Raw genomic sequence first — 21,389 nt, 5'->3', positions numbered from 1 at the left:
ATACAGGTTTGCACTTAGGTCCATTGTTACTGTACAATATTGACTAAATTCACTAGATAACGTACGCCTGGCCGCACAATCTATAAGAATACGCGATGCATACGTGACTGTGCCCGCTCTAGGTCCATTTAGGTTCGCTAGGTCCCATTATTTGAATGTTTTTTTTTATCCATTTAAATTTTAATTGTTTATTCCTTGATAGAGGAAGCGGGATCCTAGTGCTGTCACTTGGTACCCCTGCACCATAACACGAGAAGCAACTGGCCAGTGTCACAAGTATATGCAGTACAGTACAGTCATCCCTTGGTTATCGCGCCCAATTGGTTCCCCGCCGATAACGAAAGTACAGAACCTATGGGATTTATTCTAATTGGTTCCAGGCACCCAAGACCCAACCCCAAGTTTCCCATTTTACGACCATTTATACCCTTTAAATATATATATAATGTTATGGTAAATATCATAAACACACTTAGGCATGGCTAGATTTATTACAAAGTGATGAAAAGGGTACGCTTAATACTGTAGTCCACAAAACCTGTAGCTATGCTTTTTTTATTTGGTCCCCCATTATACGAGTCCGTTTTCTCTCACATCAGGACGCCTGAGTCCTCCGTTTTCTCTCTTAAACATAGAGTGCACCAGAGACTTCACTATACTTAGTAATGCCACAGAATTTGAAATTGCAACCCCAATTGCAGCTGGGGTTGCAATTGTTGAGGCAACTAGATATGTCTGGTTACAGCAAAGTGTTATTGTCAATTTGTAGGTGAAAGATTTTATCCTCAATAGATGTAGGTTAACATTACACCTGGAGGCAAATGTTTAAAAAAAGCCTAATCAAGGAAGCATATTCCTTTAACACATAATATCTGACCAGTATGGGGAGGATCATCGAGTCTCCGTCAGGGGGTCGTGGAGTGGTGGTCCAGCAGGCGTCACAGATTTTTTTTTGGGGGGTCCACGGACGTATATGCGATCGGACGTTGTTCGGTCGGACGTTAACCGGCGCATGACTGTATACCTATTACCTAATCTAACCGAGGTTAAATAGGTTAAGAAGTTAAGTTGGTCCATTTTGGCACCGATAAATCATTTTATGTGGCAGTATTTGGTAAGTTTTTGGAAGCATCTTGGATGTAAACAATGAATATCATGTTGTAGTGAGGCCGTAGAATTGTGCTCGAGATGGAAAAATAATAAAAATAATATTATGAAAATTTATTCCTTCCATTTTTGAGGTTTTCATGAGGCAAAAAAGCAGCTTTTTCTAAAAAAGAGTCTTTGTGATAGTCCAGAATGCGACGTCTGGCTTTATACCTAGGTATGTAAATCCCTAGCATTAACTCGCCAGGCCAATAATAAATCCTGGAAGCATCCTCCATTTCTTGGTACAGTGGCAGCCTTATACCCTGGATAGTCTTGCACATGGATGGCTGTACATGTGCTTCACGAATCTTGTCAACCTTCAGTTTGATGCAGCAAATTGTGTTTCCATTTATCCCATTTCAGCTTGCCACAGTTAGCACACTTATTCCACAGTCAAGTTCATCCAAAATTTGACCTCTTCTAAATTAAACATCTTTCTCTTTTTTCACTTGAACTGGGAGAAGAAGAAGCTGTTGAGCATTTAGACATCTTGGCAAGTGGTGCATGTGGTAAACTCAGGGTGAATTGTGACAGGAAGAGCAAGTTTCCTTGGCTGTGAGTGAGCACTTGCTGGGTGATGCTGTCACTGCAGCTGGGGAAGTTCACATGTGAGATAGTTGTATTGTCTTGGTGGTTGATTTAAAAAGCTTCTAGTCTGTCTTTCTCGTGAAATAGAAATAATTCTCGCAATAAACAGTAAATCGGTAATAATTTAGATAGCCGTGAAATATAAGAGAAATAGCAGTAAAAAAAGTGAGACATAATCCAAGCCTACCGTGTGTTTATTTAGCACTCGTTAACCTGTAAGCCTCAAGAGACTCACACAGAACTCTCAGACGGCTGCATATGAGGCTCTTGATTTGGCACTCTTCATCATAAACAACAACATTTACTGGTAATTCTCCATGCCTGCTTGGATTATCTGTGATTACTACTTGATGGCAGCAGCTGGGTAAAACCAGAAGTGTAAGCTTGTGATGATTTTACTGGCTGTAGTGAAGAAGATAATGATGGTGCCAAGGCAGGTACCACTCCCTGCTCCTCCTTCTTCATATACCAACCAGGTTTTCCTGTACAGTATTACCTCTCTAGACTGAAATAATTGGTGAGTAGCCAGTTCAGTATAGGGAGTTTTGGGGGGTTGAAAATGAATTAAAAAAATCTTGTCTAATATTGAAAATGTTTGATATTTTTAGTCCAAATAAATTGTCACAATACAGTACTGTATTTTTTGTTAAATAAAATATAGTTTACGAACACAAGACTTTAATAAACACTAAATATTGTACATAATACTGTACTTCAAAAAATCCATTAACACACAGATATATTGTAGAAAAAACAGTTCAGGAATTTAATAAGACATAATAATTCATCTGAAGTCTAGAGTGGGATTTTTTTTTTGTTGGGGGGGGGGGGCTGATTATTTTACGATGATGTTTTATTAACCCGTTACCAAATGAACCTTAATAATATGGAAAATATGGTGAATTTATAGTGTGTCGTTTTATGGGGGTCATGGGACCAATGGGGGAATTTTCCGCTCGGTCCAGTCAGCATCCTGTCTTTCCTCCCACACAGAATTACAGTAATTTCTCACCACTCATTGTTCTTATTTTATAGTTCTGTTCAGTATTACAGTATATTTTCTTGATTTATAAGTCACAATTGAGCTTTCTATTACAATATTATATTTGAATAATTGAGATATTTGAGGAGGGGGTACAGGAGAGGGTTCAGTATTTGGTGAATTTGTTCGAATAGAGAGGTATTACTGGAATCTGAGGAGCTGTTCAGTATACAGTACAGTATAGTGAATTTCATTATACAGTACAGTATAGATGTTTGGTAGAGAGAAGTAACACTTTACAGTATTTACAACTTAAGGGTGAAGAGAGGATAATTAAGATCAAGAATATTTTATGTAGAGCCTCAGGTTTGATATGAATTTATGTATTAATTTTATATTTTAGTTTAATTCAACCAGTTAGGTGCATCCCCACATCTATTGTTACGAGAGATATTAAACTAATGAACCTTTGAGAATTTGATCACAAGTAACTGGGTTATATCGTGATGTCCCACAGCATCTCCAGACGTAATTGTTAGAGAGCTGACAGAAGAATGGGAGTTCATCGTGTTAGCGTGTGATGGCATATGGGATGTCATGACCAACCAGGTAAGAGTCGGTAGTTTCTTTATACTGTACTGTCTACTCTTGTGTAATCCTCTGCTGTACTTGATTTTCATGCGATTCAGGATGTACAGTCCCCTTCACTAGTGCATTTACAGGGGCTCGTCATATAGCCTAGGTACAGTCACCTTCACTAGTGCGTTTACAGGGCCTCGTCATATAAACATTCCACAAATCATTACATTGAGATATTTGTTTTAACATAGTTTTAATTTGATTCCATATTATGTTTACTATTGCGAGTTTCCTTTTGTCAAACGTAAACAAACACAGGGCTGCCACACCGTACCAAACCAGACGAGCTCCTGTAAACGCACTAGAGAAGGGGATTGTACTTACTGTATTTTTTAAGTTTGTTTTCCTATGTATGCTGTAGTTCAGTTCACTCTTTTTTTGTGTGTGTGTGTAAAATCATTCCTTCCTCATCTACAGTGAATACCTAATAAGTTTCCCAACCACTTATTTTTCATTCCATGTGACCCAACCAAAGAACAGTACTGTACAGCTTGACCGTAAAACTGTCTTAATATTCATCAACTTGTTTTAGGACTTCTATTACTGGAGGTGTACAGGAAAGGGAGAAAGTTTGTTGTCTACAAATCCCAAAAGTTATTGAGTTCGGAGATTTTCATGTAGTTTGTCACACTGTACAGTACCTCAATATTGTAGGCCTGTACATTGAGCATCATTCTCTTGATGGAATTAAGTATTTGCTCTCAACATCCAAGAGTGAACATGATCTTGCTTTAATCAGTATAGGCGCATGAGGGAGGTAATCTACTCCTGGCACTGGGAGGGAGTCGTGTCAATTATTTATGCACAGAGTTACCCAGTATTTTTTGTTCTATATGCCAAGACCTTTGATAATTGTCTGGGTGTTCAAGTACAGATCCATCCAGTGAGGTAACCTTACAGCTCCTCTCAAACATTTCCCATTACCTCTGTATTAGCACATCTGTGTAAATACGTATTCAAGTATGCATTATATCCTCAGGAAACATGATCCCATCCCTCACTCAGAATGTTAACTCTCGTATATGAAGAAATGTTTATTCCCTTTATGTTCTTGACCGAATGAGATATATATTTTTTCACATTGTGTGTGTGTGTGTGTGTGTGCGTCCAATATTACAAGTTGAAAAATACTAATAACAGCTAAGCCTGGTAGTGAGAGGTCTAAGGGGATGTGGTTACACTGACAAGTCTAACATGGGAACAACGCCTCCAGTGATGTTAACACATGCAAATGATAAGAAAATTATCTGTAAATCTTCATTTGTATCAGGTATTTGTTCTGCTCTTCATGTAGCAACATAATGAAAAAATCCAGGGGTACAGTATGCACGTCCAGTGGCTATCATTCACCATAAATGACCCACAGAAATGCATAATATTTAACCCCTCAAAAATATTATGCATATACTCTGTATAGTTTGACCTCTACTTTTGGCATAAAAGTGCAGGGTGTGAAAAGACCCCTCACTGCAGTAGTTTTGCCTTGACATCGACAAAAGTAAGTAATATATTATGGCAATCAGAGAGCGAGGGTGAGATTGGAGAACTGGTAGATTTGACGAGTGAATTCAGAAATGATAGTTGGTGTGTGAGCTTCAGCGAGAGTGACTGATGAACTAGTCATCAGCCTAAAAGTGCCGAGTGACTGGGAGAAGAGACGAGGAAAATGAGGTAGAAGAACTTTTCCACATGTTGCACAAGGTGTGTGTAGTGCAGGAGACTGGAGTAGTGGCGATAATTTGGACCACAAAATCATTGTGGAAAAACAATTTTACAATACAATCGTGAATGATCTTTTGTTTGTTTTCATCCCAACCATGTTGATGCCCTGTGTCTACAGACCTGTTCTTTATGATTACTGGAAGAAATAAGACCATCTGAGGACACTGTGTTTGGGCAGTACAGGGACAGGTACCAACAGTGTTGTCACAACTCAAATCCACATTCCTCGTAATCCCAACTGTATCAAGACTCAATGTCCATACTTTTCATGCCAGTTATCTACATCTTTCCTTACACCCGGAGGGAAGTTCCTCTTCCTATCAATAAAAGCAGCAGCTCCTTAATTTTCTTCCAGCCATTTTTTAATTATATGTTTTCTTCACTCTGAATTACTTGTTGGAGTGAAACATGCAAAGTAGTACAGTATACTACAGTACTCTCGATTTAATGGAATCCGATATAACAAATTCTCAATTTAGCTGAATGAAATTTTTTACATTATTTTAAGCTTGATTCAGTGAACTAGTTCACTTAATCGGGATTAATTCTGTTAATACGCTCACGTCTACGGAGACACCTCAGACACATATATGTGCATAGAAACATTATTCATAGCTTGCCTTAAACTAGGGGGTTCAGTGTTTGTTTAAAACTTTTCTGTTATGTATTTCCAAACTTTATCCAATTGCTAGCTGCACTCTTTTGACTTTCTCCCCCACACCAGTTCCTTTCTGAGACTTCTGGGAGACTTTTGGCATGATTTCTTAAGCACAGTAGTTAGTTGACTGAGAGGTAGACCGAGAGGTAGCAGTGAACAACACACACGGTGGTGGAAGGACACAGACTGAGCGGATGAAAATAAACCCCACTTGCCAGTGGTGCATTTGGCACAGAATTTAATGGAATCACGCTCGATTTAGTGAACTAGTTTGTTAAATCGAGCAAAAATAATGTAAAGTTCGATTTAGTGGCATTTTCGATATAACAGAAAGGGGTGGCTCGAATTAGTTCATTAAATAGAGAAAATACTGTAGTTGTTTCAGTGCATTAACTAATAGTTATGCAGTTTTTCGGGTTGGAGTACTGTACAGCTCCTCCCCTACTTACGACGGGGTTAGGGACCCAAATCCAGGTTGTAAGTCGAAATGGTCGTAAGTTAAAAATGCTTAAATAATTCATAGAAAATCTAAAATGGGTGTCTTTTTTTCTTCTCAGCACCACAAAACTCACTTTTAAGCTTGCCAGCCATTTTAAAGTGAATTACAAAGAAAAATTTTGTCTGTGTACTGACATTGGGACTCAAAAATACATAATTTGTCAAAATTTTGGTACGACTGAGGCGGTCGTAAGTGTGAGTGGTCGTAAGTTGAGTAGGTCGTAAGTCGGGGAGGAGCTGTATATACCATGATTTGGAATACAGGTATTTTGAAATATTACAAAATATTGAAAAATTTTCACCTAATTTTAAATCCTACAATCATAGAGGCATGAGTGGCAGTTATTCAGAACTGTGGAGGGTTTAATATATATGAAACTAGTCTGTACAGTATGTCACTCTATGATATGTGTTCGCAGGAAGTGGTAAACTTTATACGACTACGGCTGTCACAGGGCATGGAACCAGAAGATGTGTGTGAGGACCTCATGACCCGGTGTCTGGCTCCTGACTGCCAGATGGGTGGTTTGGGCTGTGACAACATGACTGTTGTTCTCATCTGCTTTGTTCACTCAGGATCCTGGCGTGAGGTATGGTCGGTTTAACTTCTGTAGGGGCGTAATATTTTATGACAGTGATAAAAGAAGGTAAGTCTTTTCATTAACATGCAATCTTTAAAGTACAGTAATCATCTCAAAGGATGGTTTAACTATATAAATTCCTATTTGTATAAGGGAGAGATGAGAATGTGACTTATGAGAGAATTTTAGGTATGGCTGAAACAATCTACTGACTTAAATGTAGAAAACTTTTTTTTTCAATCCAGAATGCAACGTCTAGCTTTATACCTAGGTATGTAAATGCCTAGCATTAACTTGCCAGGCCAACATACAGGCAATTAAAACATCTAATTATGACTTAATACAGAATATTAGGAGGGCACGTCGCTACCTGGCTGATTTAAATTTCCAATAATCCATCATTATTGGTATTTTCTGAGGAAGATGTTACCTTTTTTCCTACGGAGATCCTAAGAAAAAATTAAAGGGAGGATTTTCAAGCTCAACCTATCAGGATAAAACGGTTAATGGATGAGATAAGGGTTCCTCATATATTGTGCCCAGTTAAGAATCTTCAAGAATGGTTAACCAGATTCCCTAATTGAGGCCCCTATGTATTCTCATCACAGGTTGGTAAGAAATTGTCTCCTTGTCATATGACAAAATATTTATCTCAGTGAGTCAAGCAGACCCTGGCAAGAAATTTTGGGCACATGACACCAGGAAATATGCAGGGTCTGTGGTCTTTCTGCAGCATATGAGCCTCAGTCAGATCAAAGAAGTGGGCTTTTGGAAATCTTCAAAAACCTTTCAAAACAGCTATGTTCATCTATCTCTGAAAGTTGCTTCACATGTGGTGGTGCTGGGGTCCCCTCCCCCACCTAGTCATCTCCACAACCAGGACCTTCTTCCTCATCAGAATAAAGTGAGTATACTCATTGAGATATGTAAATTAACATTTTACCTTCCGGTAAATGTTCCTAATACTGTATTGGAAAATATTCCAAAAAGTTTATAATTATAATCTGGACCTAAGCTAGCGGAGCCTTATAAGCAATGTCACCTCCCTCTCCACCTCCTGTTCGGGTAATCAAAGCTAGACGTCACATTGTGGATTGAACAAAAAGCATTTTTTTCTAAAAACCAGTTTTTGTGATATACTGTACGCAGTCCAGAATGCGACGTTGACATCCCACCCATCTCCACCACTTCAAGAGTCGACATTTGTTTACTGCTCGCTCTAGGGCAAGAGATGACGGTAGCAAAGCGTGTGATGGAGGGTGTGGGAGGGGGTTTTGAGAGTTGCAATTAAATGCCAGGTAGTGACATGTCCTCCTAGTATTACGTATTAAGTCATTATTAGATGTTTTAATTGCCTGTATGTTGGCCTGGCAAGTTAATGCTAGGCATTTACATACCTAGGTATAAAGCTAGACGTCGCATTCTGGACTACAGTATATCACAAAAATTGTTTTTTAGAATTTGTATTTATTTATTTTATTTTTTATGGGATTAGCCCACCCGGGCACAGGTCAATGACCCACATCAGGGTCTGGGGGTAAAATTATAGTAATAATAATAATTATTATTATTAAAAATATTAGAAAAAATATTAAATAAAAATATAATATAATAATAAGGACAACAATAACAATAATAATAATAATAATAATAATAATAATAATAATAATAATAATAATAATAATAATAATAATAATGGACCATAAAACTTAAAGATTAATAGTGAGAAACAATATATATATATATGTTGTGTTGTCAAAGTAAGAAACAATTGAGACCCTGCAATTGTGTGTAAATGAGGCAGAAAGTCAGATCAGCAACCTGGGACTTGGTCACAATTTTCGTAATGCCATATGGCAACAGGGTCTACCATTAGACAACACATTATGCTTCCAATATCTTTCCAGGCAGGAAGTACAGTGGTTGTTTATCATCTATCATTGGCGGAAAAACTGCTTCTGTACTGATCAGTCTGCCATATACTGTACAGTATGTTAGGGATGGAACAGGTGCCATGTGGTCATTGTTTTTAAATCTCACATTTGCTCTTCACATTCATCCTGGCCACACAAGCAGTGACAAGCTCATGTTAAAATGAACTTTGGTAATGTTTACAGAGAAGGTGACCATTGTTTGTCATGTTGTTATCGCCTGAAAAATTTGTATAGAATTCAAAAGTTCTTGATCAAACCTTTCTGTGTGGCTTGAATGAAGTTTCAAATGTGACAAATAAAATTCAAGCTATACTATACATATGCAGAGGAACTTCATAGTAAATTTCTGAAAAATTTGTTTTGGATATTTAAAATTTGTATAACTTTAGGTCCAGATCGAGTATTCTAGTCAGTGAGTTTAAGGACTAAGACCCCAGGCCTCAGCTCTAGCTTGTAATGGGATCTTAACTAAATCAATTTGATACTGTACTTAAAAAGGTGAATTTGCTTGACAGTTTTGTTGTTGATCAGACCAAGCAACTTTGATCCATTCATTGTTTGTTGACATCAATTACAAACCATGATGTTTGGATACCAGTCACTTGTTCATATGGTGTGGACTCTCCTCCTACTCCCACCTGGCTAATAGTTAAGTGTCCCTGGTGGTTGTAGGCTCTTATGTTGAATGTAACTGCAGCCATATAATCTTAGATGTTAATGTTAGTTGTGTGAAGATGCTGTATTGTCTTGCAAGTGCATTTGTTTTATTAGGTTAACTAAGCCTTCAGCTGAGAGTAAAGCTGATCTTTTGTACAGAAACTTATTGATCCTTGTAAATTTAAAGAAATTCTGTAATGTTTACAAGTATACTGTACAGTATATGAAATACAATATGAACTATATGTCCTCCCTCTCACGACTGTTCATCAGCTGTTGTTCCTTCACCATGCTCACGTTGTACGAGCAGCACTGAATTCACCTCTAAGATGAGAGCTTTCACTGTTTCTTGACACAAGGTGTACTTGGTGAAACACTGGCAGGTCTGTTTTCCACTCAGCTATTGCATACACACATAAACTATATGTATCTCTGCATCTACAAGAGTTACATTGACTCACATGTATTTTAAATTTTTCTCTTATGATAACATTGTAATAATCAAATTCTTTGGTCATAAAATTAAACTACAATAAATTGGATCTACAAATGTAAACTTGTGATAAACATTTTTTGTATGTGATAAAATGTGCTTATGGCTTTTGGGTCTTAAGAATAAGTTTTGTAAGTGCAGTACAGGTACAACAACAGTCTTAATTATTACCAAACTTCCAATATAGTGTAGTGTAGTCTAGTCAAGTTTTATATTGCACAATGTAAGTTAGAGCTAAAAAGTATCAGAAGTGGTATAATTTTTTAGATTCACTTCATATGAAGCTCTGAATTTTTTATTGAAAAAAAAAGGCAAACAAAATTAAAATGTTAGAATTGGTATAAAACATAAACTTCATCCTGTTTTATTTGTACAGTATTTAGCTATTGTATATAATATCTTTTACATGATTTAGAATTTGCCCACAGGAAGAGGAGAAGATTAGGTTGCGGATGTATAGCGACGGCTCTATTTTCCTTTATGAGCCAAGTGATTCTTCCGAGAGTGATGAGAACATTATATGTGAACCAAACTTTAGTACTGCTTCAGCTTAGGATAACTCTCAAGTTAGTACCATTCATACTCACTGTGTTCATAAGTTTGTACAGTACAGTCATGCGCCGGTTAACGTCCTAGATACGTTCTTGGAAACGTGATGTTAACTGAAATGGACGTTGTCCGAAAGTACAGAAACCTTTGGGATTTATTCTAATTGGTTCCAGGCACTCAACCCCAAGTTTCCCATTTTACGACCATTTAGACCCACTAAATAAATATAAATATAATTATAAATATATATACAGTAGTACCCCGATTTACGCGGTCAATTGAACCCACAGGGTACCGCGGAAAGTGAAATCCGCGTAAATGGAACAACAGAACATATGGGATTAATTCCAATAGAGACTGGCCCGACCCCCAAACTCCACTTTTTGACGACACACAACTATGTTGTAGTAAAAATTTTATCTTAACTTTATGATGGTATGCACAAACAAGTAATATAGAAGAAGTTAGGTTACGAAAACTAAAAGCTAGGTGTAACACTTACGTTAGTAGAAGAGATGGGTCGGCATACGGGGATGGAGGCTGGTTCCGAGGCAGAGGGCAGATTACTGGCCCTCAGGTGAATCACCATTACTAGGTGCATCACCATCACTATCAGTTACAGTTGTCAGGGCTTCCCTGACAAATCCCTCAAAGTCACCTTCACTGTCACTATCACTATCACAGAACAATGGATGCACGTATACATGGTGTGGCCTGGAGGGATGAAACTGCCACGGCTAGGTCAAGCGTCGTCTTTCCTCCCTCCCTCCCTCCCTCCCCGGGTGGACACGTCATATTACTTTAAACCAATTGCAGCTAGCAGCAGAGGGGGGTAGGGATGCATGGCCAATCACAGTCCGATACGTCATATGACGTCAGTGATAACGCAACAGAGACATGCACTGCGCAACCTTACCGCGTGGCTTGCCCAGGCGGAGGCGGGAGGAGGGAGGAGGCGGGTGGGGCGAATCTAAAAATAGCGTCGAGCCGGACACTCTGCGCGTATGTGGGTAGATGAACCGCGGAAAGTGAAAGTTCGGTTCTGGCGAGGCACCGCGTATATGAGAAATCGCGTAAATTGAAACCCTGTAAAGCGGGGTAATACTGTATATATATACAGTTGTACCCCACTTAACGCGGTCAATTGAACCCAGAGGGTCCCGTGTTAAGTGAAATCCGCGTTAAGTGAACAACAGAACATATGGGATTAATTCCAATAGAAACCGGCCCGACCCCCAAACTCCACTTTTTGAAGGCACATACCTATGTTGTAGTAAAAATAACATCTTAATTTTATGATGGTACATGCACACAATTAATACTTAAGAGAAATAGAGAAATACAGTCGCCAAGTTAATGTCCATTCAAATAATGGACTCAACTCCCTCCCCCTCTCACACTACACTGTTTGGGGGAAAACCACTAAATTTTATAAATAATACCTCAAACTAAAGTTAGGATAATACAATTGACATTGCTGGATTCCTTGTAAGACCAGGAATATTTTGAATATAAATGTCATATATTTTGCACAAAAGATAACATAGTTACCTAGAGAAAAATTTTTATCTAAAAATTGTATGTTTAATGCAAAATATATGTTGTTTATATTCAAAATGATCACCAAATTATAAGAATTCCAGCAATGTAAATTATATTCTGACCGGGTAAATTGTATGAATTTTATGAGCTAAAACAAATATCTTCAGTTAATAAAAAAAAAAATAATCTTCACAACACTATCTGTCAATCAAAGTACCCCACCTTGCCTCCCCCCCTCTTCCAACCGCGCGGTCAGTCCCAACCCTCCCCCCCACCCCCCACCAATCATCCCTTCCAGAGTTTATAACATTTAGTATTAAATAATACCTCAGATTAAAGTTAGGATAATATAATTGACATTGCTGGATTCCTTGTAAGACCAGGAATATTTTGAATATAAAGTCATATATTTTGGACAAAAGATAACATAGTTACCTAGAGAAAAATTTTTATCTAAAAATTGTATGTTTAATGCAAAATATATGTTGTTTATATTCAAAATGATCACCAAATTATAAGAATTCCAGCAATGTAAATTATATTCTGACCTGGTAATTTGTATGAATTTTATGAGCTAAAACAAATATCTTCAGTTAATAAAAAAAAAAATAATCTTCACCGGGTAACAGATGGTCGGTCGGTTGGTCCCTCCCTCCCCCCCACCCCCCACCAACCGTCCCAAGGAGATGTGTGGGATAACCACTAAATTTTAATAAATAATACCTCAAACTAAAGTTAGGATAATATAATTGACATTGCTGGATTCCTTGTAAGACCAGGAATATTTTGAATATAAATGTCATATATTTTGGACAAAAGATAACATAGTTACCTAGAGAAATATTTTTATCTAAAAATTGTATGTTTAATGCAAAATATATGTTGTTTATATTCAAAATGATCACCAAATTATAAGAATTCCAGCAATGTAAATTATATTCTGGCCGGGTAATTTGTATGAATTTTATGAGCTAAAACAGGCAGTCAGGCAGGGTGGCGGGTGGGGCAAATCTAAAAATAGCATCCGAGCCGGACACTCACCGCGTAGCTGTGGAAAAAACCCGCGTTAAGTGAAAGTTCAGCTTTGGCAAGGCACCGCGTATACAGCTTTGGCAAGGCACCGCGTATATGCGAAAACGCGTTAAGTGAAAGCGCGTTAAGCGGGGTAAAACTGTATATATATATATATATGCTGATAACCACAAGGAAAGAAGAAAACATGAAGTTCCCAAGCGCTTGGGAACTTCGTGTTTTCTTCTTTCCTTGTGGTTATCAGCATATACCTAGATCACGCGCACCTCCAGTGATTTACTTGCGCGCACGCACGCACACAGAGAGAGAGAGAGAGAGAGAGAGAGACCCAAATCCAGGTCGTAAGTCCGACATAAAAAAAAATTAAATAAAAAATTTACAATGAAATACAGTACAGTAAAAGTAATAAATAATGAGGAATGGATACAGTGTGACTGAGCACTTACCTTTAATGTAGTCAACTGAATGCACATGGGGCCCCCATAATTTTCTAATTATACATGGCGACTACATTAACTGGAAACGTTTCGGTATAGAAAATGTGTGCGTCATTTGAAGAAAAAAACAAATAAAAAAACATAAAAAAAAAAATAGTGCAAACTGCGTGATTAAGTAGTCCGGCGATTAGGTAAGAATCCGAAGCAGTGTGAAGTGGGGGTCTAGCTGTATATAATTTGGGGGTCGGGATTGACGGTTAATCCGAAAGTCTGTTAATCGAGGGTCGGTTAATCGAAGTTTTACTGTATAATGATACAATGTTAAAATGGTTGCTCAAAGTGTATCAGGTATGACAATTTGCATAATCATACCCTGAGTCGTCTGCTTGGAGCGATGGAGTATGTCTTGTCGTAGTTGAAATTGACTGAATGGAAGAGGTAACTTTGGAAGATTGTTCTCCTCCCCCGATTCTAGAGCAAAAATGACTGCAGACCACAAAAGATCCAGTCGTTGTTCGTCTTTCAATTGCGAGAGATTGAACGAGGATACAGGCATCACTGGTCTAGACAAAGTGTCTGCGACCACATTTGCACATCCCGGTAAATACTGGAAGACGGGTTCAAACTCTTGGATGGTCAGATACCAGCGTGATAATCTGCCTGAAAGATTCTTACCGTGGAACAGCTCTGTAACTGCCACGTGATCACTGTGAACGGTCATTTTATAACCTCTTGTGTCTCGCTGCATGAGTACAGATCCAAGACCTTGTACCGAGGCGTCGGTATACAGAGTAAATGGTTGAGTGTAGTCAGGGAATGCTAAGACGGGAGCATTGGTAAGTACGTTCTTCAGTGCAATAAAACTATCCTCTCGTTCCGCATTCCAGACAAAAATTGCTTCCTTCCTAAGCTTCGTCAAAGGTGAAGATAACGACGCATAACCCTTAATAAAAGAACGATAATATCCAGACAAACCTAAAAAACTACACACCTTATCGATGTTTTGAGGACGAGGGAACTGTGCTACAGCTTTCGCACAGCATCGTATATCTAAAATCAGTTGTGTAGTCTATATCGTTATTATCTATTAAATATAAATGTAATCTAATCCAGTGGAAGGGCATTTTGGAGACCGAATGGCATCCGTAAAAACATAAATGGCCCAAAGGAGTACTGAAAGAAGTAATCTCTCGAGACTTCTTGTCAAGAGGAATTTGCCAATACCCGCTAAGCAGATCAAGGCTGCTGAATACAGTATTATCCTTACCTAAAGACTACAAAATATCACTCAGGACAGGCATTGGGTACCTATCCGAGATAGTACTGTACTTTCGTTGACTCGCTTAAAATCAATGACTGGGTGCCAACCACCATCTTTCATGGGGACTAAAAACAAAGGACTATTGAAAGGCGATTTTGAATGTGCGATAACCTCCTGATCTAACATATCCTGTACCATGTCCTGAACTACAGCCCACTGGCTATGTGGTAGTCGGTATGCTGGTATGTAAATTGGGTGTGTTCCCGATTTTAAGGATATGTGATGTGAGGTTAAATTTGTGTGACCTAGCTGTTCCCCTGGTAAAGCTACACTGTTCCTATAGACAGCAAGCAACTCCAGGAGTCTAGTCTTGCCTTGAGGGTGATCAATCACCTTAACATGTGGTGATATTTGATCTATCCTCTCCTGTCCGGTTTGCTTAATTGAAGGTGAAACACGACCAATTGGAAACTGTCTTGGCTGTAAAGCGACATGATTCTGATAAATCAGAAAATCACACAATTAACATCCTTCTTTCAATATTCTCAAAGCGCCTGTTCTGTTGAGAACTAAGACATCAGATAAACCACCAGGACGAATCGAACGGTCTCACCGCATCAAAGTTTAGGACGTTGCAGAATGTGGTAAAGCAAGAAGGCTGTTGCTGATACTGCTCTGACTGCATAACCAAAGTAAACGAGGCTTTTGAGATCATTAGGGAATGAAAAACTTGGAGATGAAACTTGAGCAAGTTAGGAAAGAGATCCTCACTAAGACTGAGGAAGTAGCTGATAGAATGGAGGGATTAGTGAAGAGGAGTTATGCTCAGGACCACAGAAGGTGGCGTACAGTAATGCAGGGTCTGAACAGGTCCTCCAGCAGCTAGGGACTCTGTAGAAGTGTGTTGAAGAGATGGCAACTAGCAGACATACTGTAAGGGGAGAGGAGGAACAATGGGAACGTTTCGAGCGCAGGAACAACGTAATTATTTTTGGAGTCCCTGAGAGTCAGTCAGAGGAAACTGAGATTAGGAAAACACATGATAAGATGAAGTTTGAGAATATTTGAAAGAGAGACTGAAAATGTCAGCCCCACCTCCCCAGGATGTGAGGAGGTTAGGACAAAAGCAGAACAAGCCTTGCCCCCCTCATGGTCACACTTGTGAGTGAGGATGAAAAATGGAAAATTATTCGGCTGGTAAAAAACCTTGCAATGAGCGATGCATTTTGGAATATATTCATTCACCCAGATCACACAGTAATGCAGAGGGAAGAGCACTAAAAACTCCTTTGGTGCATGAAGCAGAAGAGGGAGGATTTGATGAGGAACAGGGACGGACATGCATGGGTTATATTATATACAAGGGGAAGGTAGTGGGAGTAAGAGCGCCAGCACAGAACCAAGGGACAGCGGAACACCCTCCACCCACTCTGTCTCCCACCCAGGAGGAGGTGAGCGCCATGTAAACAATGTCATCTCTGACCACACCCCACAAAATATAATGTATTTAGCAAACGCTACAGCTACTGAGAATGGAGGGAGGCTGGTGTTACTACCAAGACCAGAGACGTTACCTAGAACAAATTCCGGCTTGAAAGTCATGTACACTAATACTGACATGTTCCTTAATAAAAGAGATTAGAGCGCCTGCAACTGCCTAGCTTATACTACAGACAGGTGAGGGGTGATCTAACTGAGGTATATAAACTTCTCAAAGGACACTACTCAGTCAACTACCCATACCTGGAGCTGGCGGACGCCCGTCCCTCAAGGGGTAACAGTTCAAAATTGAAGAAGCTGCAAGTCTAGAAAACTGTGAGGGGTAACTTTTTCGGAATGAGAATTGTGAACCCTTGGAACAACTTGCCAGTGTGTTATGACGGCACCGAGTGCGAGCTCTTTCAAGACCAGACTTGACCAACACTGGAGCAGGTTCAAATACATTAAGGAGCCGGTGCATGCCCAGTACTTGCCAACAGTGTGTAACAGAGACATGACTGACCACCCAAGAGGCTAATGAGCCGATCAGTGGTGAAGAGGGTAAAAGTAAAGTAAAAGAACAACAAATACATATCAAGAGTAGATGGGAGTTTTGGGGGGTGGCTGATCCCTAACCTCCCAAATTTATTATATTCTTATGGGAATTATTGTTTCAAAAACCGTTGATTCACCGTCTGTTGACGTTTTGCAGTCCACATATGTGTCAGTTCTTAAGGTATGCCTGTATATATTGTTCGACCTCCTACTTTTTGCATAAAAGTTTGATTATAAAAACTAGATCTGTACTTGAGTAGTACAGTATCTACAGTAATTTAATTTCCACTAAACTTTACTTAACCTTAACTCCATGGCTCAAAATTTTTGACACCCAAAGTCTAGTAATTGAGTTAGTTTTCCGTTTTATTTTGCCCCGTACAGTACAGTATCTTAATCATGGAATGAACAGTGGCAGGAGTCATACCCAACATTGTCACCACTCTCAGCTCTTTTTATAACTTCTGCAGAATGATTATGAAGTGTTTTCAGCATTAATATACAGTAGAGCATAAGACATTTTTAACTGGAATAGCAGTCCATATAACTTGCATTCATTACATTTCTTTACAGTTACAGGAGAAGTGTGCACGGCCGTGTTTATCGCTGTCGAACCAGAGCAACGACGAGGACAGTGACTTGGACTTGCAGTGAGCATTAAAGGGAACACTTAAGTCATTTTGTAAGGAAACTGGTCAACAGTAGATGAATACATACTTTCATAACTCATCTTTACTTGTTTTATATATATATATATATATATATATATTCACTATCATGTGATGACATTATGCATAAAGAGCTTTGCTAAGCCATTTATGGCATTAAAGGAAATACATAAATTATAGACATTATTTAATGAAAAATAAAGGTTGAGTTTAATATAATACAGTATAGTATAGTATACATGCTTGCTACTTGTAGGCACTCAGTTTGTCAGACGCTGTTGTGGACATGGACATTAAAGCTGGGGTGAGAAAGATAATTGTGGTATTTGTTGGTTCTTATCAGTGTTTGTTTCCTCATTGTTGTGTTAAAGATAATGTCATCTTGAATGGCACCATTTGATTACTGACACTTACAGTTAATGTCTATTGTGAATTTGTCTTACTTTAATGATTTTATTCTGCTGAAGGATAAATGGGTTTGTTAGTTGACAAGTGTTATGAGGCTGTACACTTTTTGTAAACTGTGTATGTGTAATTGTTCCATATCTTGTGGGTATGTTAATGAGGAATACTCTTATATTATTCATAAGGAAATTTCTGTTCCCAAATTATCTGTCTCTTTTAGCACTTGTAAGTACATATTTTGTTCACATATTAATGTAGTGTGTTGTGTTGTGTGTGCAGTTTTAAGCCTTCAGTCTGTTCATTATGCTTTGATAATCTTGATTATGTCACTTAAAGTTATTTACATTATTAGCTGCTACTGCTGCAGAACAAAAGGGTACATTAATCTCAGTCACAACCAAGGCATATTTTCTTTTATTACTCAATATTTTACTAATGTGCTTTTATGTTCTTTCAATACATTTTTGTTTTTAGACTGGTAACCTGGATTAATTCTTGCAAAAATAAGTTACAAAATAATTTGTAGTGTACAGGCTAAAAGTTGGGAGGATGCTCAAACTGTCCTTTTTAGATTCAATGCTTTTTATTTGACTTTATTTCACGGATTTTCTGTTTGGGTGACCACCAACATCCAAGACAGAACAATGGAAGCTTTGTTTCAAGATTATCCTTCACTAATATTTTGACTGTGAATGCAACAAAGTACTGTAGTAAGATTTATGTTGTCTCCAATCATCGGCTTGCAGTTTAAAATGTAAAGTTGTTTCTTCAAAGGAGTCTTTTTCTTTCAAGATGTCTGCATAAGTTTACAGATTGTTCCATAAGACACCTACCCATCTCCTACACTAAACCAAACCCTCACTCTGATTTTATTTTTGCTTTTCCTTTATATCTGCTGTTTGAAACTGATTCCATTTACCCTTGTAATCTTTTTCTCGGTACTGTATATATGTACCGTCTCGATATTCCTATCTTTATAATTACAGTAATCCCTCCCCAACTACAGTTCACCAAAAACTGATTTGAGTATCTTAATTTTATATTTTGTACAGTATACCATTTCACCAACCACGGTATCCAGTTTTAAATATGTGTGGGTTTCAATGGAAAACAAAGGAGATTTCTAGCCAGGCACAACAAGAATGTTTACTGAATCAAGTCTATCAAGCGGTTTGTCTTGTTTGCTTCATTGGGTATCTGTTCCTCAAACAAAACTGTAATATCATCCACCATGCCTATGTCCTCCTCCTTCTCTAACACTGGACCACGGATGACATCATTTAAAATACTTATGCTAGAGTGTGGATGATGCATATTGGGTCCAAGAATTTAGAAATTCATTAAGAATCCATCTTTGGGTCTATCGGTACAGTAATGGTGTTAAACTTGTACCAGTGTGTGAAACATGCTTACAAACAAAAAAATATATCTATATTATGAGCAATTTTAATGTTTTAATTACTGCATGTTTCTAAATATTTATAGCAACAATCAACAAACTTGCAAAATGGTAATATTACCATTATACTTTACTATACTATTTGGTGTCTGTAGTATTACAGTATATAACAATCATATACAGTACTGTACAAACAAATACACAGTACTGTACTGTACTTCAAAAAATATTAACTTCATCTAAAAATAAAATCAGAAATCTAAAGTTAGTATAAACATTTATGTGTGGCTGACGGACAGCTGACTGTCCCTCATTTACCTGGGGGTTGTTGTGTCCTGTGTGCAGTCTTATATTTTGTAAGGTTAAAGAGCATTGTTGTAACACCGTCTTGACTTGCTACCTTTCCTAATATATTCTTGTTGTCCGCAAACTTTTGACAATGTGGCTCAAAATACTATATATCATCCATGTCATTTATATAGATCACAGACAGGGTTGCCCTAAAGATTTTTTTTTAGTTATATTGTTCTTACATATATCGAGGCCAGGCGCTTGGAGTGGAGGGTAAGATAACTGACAGCTCCATTACACTGTTTTTATTTGTTTTTCTGGTACCTCTATAGTGTACAGTATTATATAATTCTTGATACTGTTTACAGTATAATACAAGGGTCACTTCCCCTAACTCCTTATATGCCATTAGACCCAGGCCTTGCCATAAACCCAGCAGTTAGTGAGGGATTACTGTACAGTATATGTTTTTCATTTTTGGAAGCCCTTTCTCAGTATGGTGGGGACCAGGCAGTAACACACTCCACCTTCATCCTCTCCCAGTAATGTTCTGCTATGAGCTACTTCTTCCACAATAAGGCTCCAACTAGTTTGATTATATCTCCTTATACAACCAATTTAAACTATAAAACCAATCTGTCCTGTGTCTTCTGATCATACAAACACATTACTGCAGCTTAGATGTCTCTTCTCCTTCCATGCAGCAACTGTAGTATACTGTGTCTCATATTAATGTCTTATCTTCTTCATGCTGTCCACTCCTCCAAGGTCATACCTACTGTTGTCAAAACCCATCTTTAATGTACAGTATGTACTCTAATAGGAGGTTTGTGATAAGAAACCAAAGTTTGACATACAGGTATTTATAAAATAATGTGAACTGCACTCACCCTGCCTGTCATCTTACAACACTACCCTTGCAAGCCCATTCTAACTATTGAGCAGAGCATGAGGGCCAGCACACACCCTCCCAGTACTCAATCTGATTTATTCCTGCTAATTGCCTTATCAGAAAGTTTCACTTGTAATGCATTAGACTTGATAAATAAAAAAAAATGGCAGCCAAGGGGTATTTAGGTTCAATAGATACTGTAACAGAAATTGGTGCCTAAGTGACACCTTTTCACTTGAAAATACAGTACAGTACAGTACAATACAGTAGTGCACAGTACAGGGAAGCGTCGTTTAGCGATCAGGATGCGTTCCTGAAAAACAGATCGCTGAGCGAACAGAAACGAGAAATGTTATCTTAAATAAGGGATAACGAGGAATAATATCCGTGGAGATGGCACGTAATTGTGTAGCAGAGTCGCTGACTCTCACCACCCAGTAGCAGTCAGAGCGGGTGAGGCTGAGCTGTGAACTGAGTTATTGTTCATTTCGTAATTTTGGGTAGATATACAGACTTTTCTTAATTGTCTTTTACTCTGTTACATGCACACACAATCATTCATACAAAACGTGCCCAAAAATAAAAATAATAATAATAACCATCATACGGCCAAAAACATAAAGAGAATAAACAGTTCTTTCGTGGTCCACAATTAGCCAACACAGTAGAAGAGGAGGACTACTGTTGCTAGGGCAGTAACTTACTCTCAGAATCAGAATGTCGACACCACCACCATCAAAACAACCACTATCACCATCAAAACCACCACCACCCTCCTGTTCAGATATGCACCAAGCTGTTCCCTAGTGCCGCTTCGTGGATTCTCCCCTGAAGTTCAAGTTTGTCAGTATTTTAACGAAAGGAAGGACTTACTCCTTCCCTGTGTGGTACATTCTCTTTTTTTAGAGCATGTCTCCTCTTTACACTGATGGTTCTAAGTCGGGACAGAAGTCTCCCCACTACGGCATCTATTTTTAT

At 38.3% G+C, this 21,389-nt stretch overlaps 1 protein-coding gene across 3 annotated transcripts in view; it reads left to right on the top strand.

Moving 5' to 3' along the window:
• Window positions 1-20,194, top strand: part of LOC121858944 (probable protein phosphatase 2C T23F11.1) — a 39,735-nt gene extending 19,541 nt beyond the window's left edge. For all 3 annotated transcript variants that reach the window (XM_042355600.1, XM_042355599.1, XM_042355598.1), the window contains exons 6-8: window positions 3,237-3,328; window positions 6,656-6,826; window positions 17,330-20,194. In XM_042355600.1, the coding sequence (XP_042211534.1) occupies window positions 3,237-3,328; window positions 6,656-6,826; window positions 17,330-17,410 (344 nt within the window). In that variant the 3' untranslated portion in view covers window positions 17,411-20,194. The remainder of the gene's footprint in view (window positions 1-3,236; window positions 3,329-6,655; window positions 6,827-17,329) is intronic.
• Window positions 20,195-21,389: the final 1,195 nt, after the last annotated feature.

Source organism: Homarus americanus, unplaced genomic scaffold (assembly GCF_018991925.1).
Source record: "Homarus americanus isolate GMGI-L3 unplaced genomic scaffold, GMGI_Hamer_2.0 scaffold8226, whole genome shotgun sequence".
Taxonomy (NCBI): Eukaryota; Metazoa; Arthropoda; class Malacostraca; order Decapoda; family Nephropidae; genus Homarus; species Homarus americanus.
This window is presented reverse-complemented; position numbering and strand designations above follow the sequence as displayed.